The sequence below is a fragment of the Theobroma cacao genome, chromosome 9, assembly GCF_053813885.1.
Source record: "Theobroma cacao isolate CCN51 chromosome 9, ASM5381388v1, whole genome shotgun sequence".
Taxonomy (NCBI): domain Eukaryota; kingdom Viridiplantae; phylum Streptophyta; class Magnoliopsida; order Malvales; family Malvaceae; genus Theobroma; species Theobroma cacao.
The window spans coordinates 34,646,853-34,649,925 of record NC_142647.1 but is presented as its reverse complement, the minus strand read 5'-3'; the positions used below and the strand labels follow the sequence as shown (position 1 = coordinate 34,649,925).

At 35.1% G+C, this 3,073-nt stretch overlaps 1 protein-coding gene across 1 annotated transcript; it reads right to left on the bottom strand.

Annotated features, from left to right (window-relative positions):
- Positions 1 to 354: 354 nt before the first annotated feature.
- On the bottom strand, positions 355 to 1,818 carry LOC148760882 (feruloyl CoA ortho-hydroxylase F6H1-3-like). Its single transcript, XM_088810051.1, has 2 exons — positions 1,229 to 1,818; positions 355 to 1,092 (listed from the first exon to the last, which is right to left on the bottom strand). The coding sequence occupies exons 1-2, from the start codon at positions 1,744 to 1,746 to the stop codon at positions 519 to 521; spliced, it is 1,092 nt and encodes a 363-aa protein (XP_088666177.1). The 5' UTR covers positions 1,747 to 1,818; the 3' UTR covers positions 355 to 518.
- Positions 1,819 to 3,073: the final 1,255 nt, after the last annotated feature.

Below are 3,073 nucleotides of genomic sequence, written 5' to 3'. Positions count from 1 at the left end.
TCAATATCGTAATCTAATATAATCTCATTGATTTAGTTAATAATGGATGCAATTGCTACAATTATGTTTATAGAACAAATCTCCTTTGCACAGGGTGCCAGAGATGATTCCCTGGAGCAGTTTGTTCGAAATGCCTATAAAAATTGTTGGGGCTAAGTTAGATATATGTTTATATAACAATTTGCTCATCATTAGTTTGTTTGTTTAATTTATTAATATATATAAAAACCATTTGATTGTAATTATATTTTTTACTTGTACATGTAGGTTCATAAAACGAAATTATCGGCAAGGCAGACATGGAAGGAGTAGAAGAGGTTAAACTAAATTATATATAACTTCAAATAAGCCTTTCTATTTCATACGAGTTGAATATATTGATGGAAAACATATCATTTATTTTTATGACAATTATTATCCTATAACAGCCAGGAAGGAAGGCATAAGTATAGTAGGAAAGCAAGGAGCAGATCCAATATATATATATATATATATATATATATATATATAATATGTATTCATATCTCAGCAAACTCAACTGTTTTCTTGCCGTCATGCGCCTTACGGAAGAAATGTCTGACATAATCCGAGTACAAAACTTGCTTGTAAATCGGCTTCTGACCATTTTCTAGCACTTGAGGCAACGGTCCGATGATATCACCGGGTCTTGGATTGACAAAAATGGGAACTGAAATTCTGTTTTTACTCCCATTGGCAATCACGCGGTGCTCGACACTCCTGTACCGACCATTGCTCAGTATCTGCAATGCGTCTCCAACATTGATCACAAGGGATCCCTTAATGGGAGGAACATGGATCCAGTTGCCACCTTGGTTTCCTTTCACATAGAGACCACCAATTTCATCTTGGAGGAGGATTGTAAGGGAAGAGACATCGGAATGACGTCCTACTCCCACGGTGAGTTCAGGATTAGGACAAATAGGATAGTAATTTAAATTAGTTCTTATTGAACCCATCAAGAGAGACTTTGTTGTTTCATCTATTTCTTTCACATTTAGTCCATTCATTAGAATTTGGAATAATTGTTTAATGACAACTTCAGAGCTCCTCATGTATTCAAGCACTTGCTCCCTGAAAATAAAATATAATATAGTATTTGGTTAATTAAAAGTAAATATATCTTTAAGCATGCACCTTTTTGCTATATATACATGCAGAATAATATACAATTATTAAAACTAGCGTTTGAAGAGTTGAGAGTTGTTACCTGCAAACAGGTGGCCAAAACGCACAAGCTTCCTCCTCGGATACAAAAAAGAGGCTAAGGAAATCTTTCCACTCTAGAGCCTTTTCTGCTTTAGGGCTAAAACTTGTGCCAAACCGCACGTTGCTGGAGGCCGAGTGTTCCTTGGAATACTTTTTCTTTTCCTCGGCGGGGAGCCCAAAGAAGCGATGAGTTGCATCTTGGACATTCTCGAGCACCTGAATGGGCACAGCATGGTTCACAATCTGGAAGAACCCCCACTTCTCTGCTGCATCACAAACAGCTTTTGCCACTTTGGGGTCTTCCCAGTTTGTCATATCGATGATGGGAATGGATTCCTCAGGAATGACTTGGGTGGCACTGGCCCACATCCTTTCCTCCAAAGGTTGGATGTAAGCCTTGGGGAGGGCTTTGAGACCCATTTCTGACAAACCCTTCACTCCATTTCCTTGATTTATGACAAAATCAGTTAGAGCTGAGGAATCAGTGTTGAATAGTTGATCAGCAATTGTTGGAGCCATTGGTAACAGTATCAGTACTTTCTGACTGCCAAGAGAGAGTTGGCTTTCAAAGAAAGTTTAATGAGATTGAGGTTGAGGTTGGTGGTGAAGTACTCTTCATGCCGTTAATGGGTATTTATAAGAGTGCATCGGTGGAGAATTGGCACACCCAAAGGACTTTTCAGATGTGATGTCTATTGTACGTATCTCAATTCTCACCAACCAACTTGGCAAATGTCATGCCTTTTAGGCCTTGCTACCTCGGAACCAGGCCTAAATACGAAAGGAAATTAATGACGTACTTACATCAGTCACTAGTACTATGGAGGACGATCAACATTGAATGCACGCTGAAGAAAAGATTGTTGTTGCATCATTTAAAGAAAAGTCTGGGTTGAATAAGATAGATGTTTTACCCCTCCATTGATCATGCAATGAGAAAGGTTTGACTTAATTTCAAGTAATGGGGTAATATTTTTGATGATATATTTTATTTCTTTTCCAACTTATTATCCATGATGTAATAAAATGACTTATCAATAAATGTATAGTGATTCCTCGCATGCAATATTTAATGAATCAGTTAACTTTACATTGGAATTTTGTATTCATTGATGTCGATTTATTCATTTATTTTATTTAAAGCATTAACTTAAAATTTATTTTATTTTTGAAAGAAACAACTTTATTTCTTTCCTAACTAATTCAATGTTTTTATTAATTTATATAAATAAATAAATAATAGGAAAATAGAAGAAGAAAACAGGAAATTAAAAAGTATTGTTAAAGGAAAGGAAAGATGAAAAGTTTGGAGTAGGAATTCTTTTGAACGAAAAAATTTCTATTGCATTTCTTGTTCTACTTACTCTCTTGTGCATATGTTTGTTAAAAGTAACCCTCATGGATCCAAAGTAATTTGGATACCATATGTTCAGTGACAATAAGGTTTGTAGGTGAAAAACCCAAGGAAGAACAGACTCAAGGTTGAACATCAAATGAAAAACGGGTGATACTTACTTCCTTTCTCCTTTAACTTTCGAAGAATGTTTAATTGATAAAGGTTAATTGATTGTGAATTGCTTGTTTGAGCATTGAATGTTATTCATGTTGCATTTGCTTGAAAATATATATGATTGAGTGTTGATTTTGCAAAACTATTGATTGCGAAGTATGGGAGCATGAAATGCATCTAAACTTGAACACAAATGATTTGATAAGGATGACATGATAATGACATAAGCATATTTGATAATGTGCTCTCACATGCATGCATTCTTGTAGTCTAAACAAGGAAACTAAACCTAAAAGTTAATATTTTTAATTTCCTTATGTCTAAAATGCATTAACC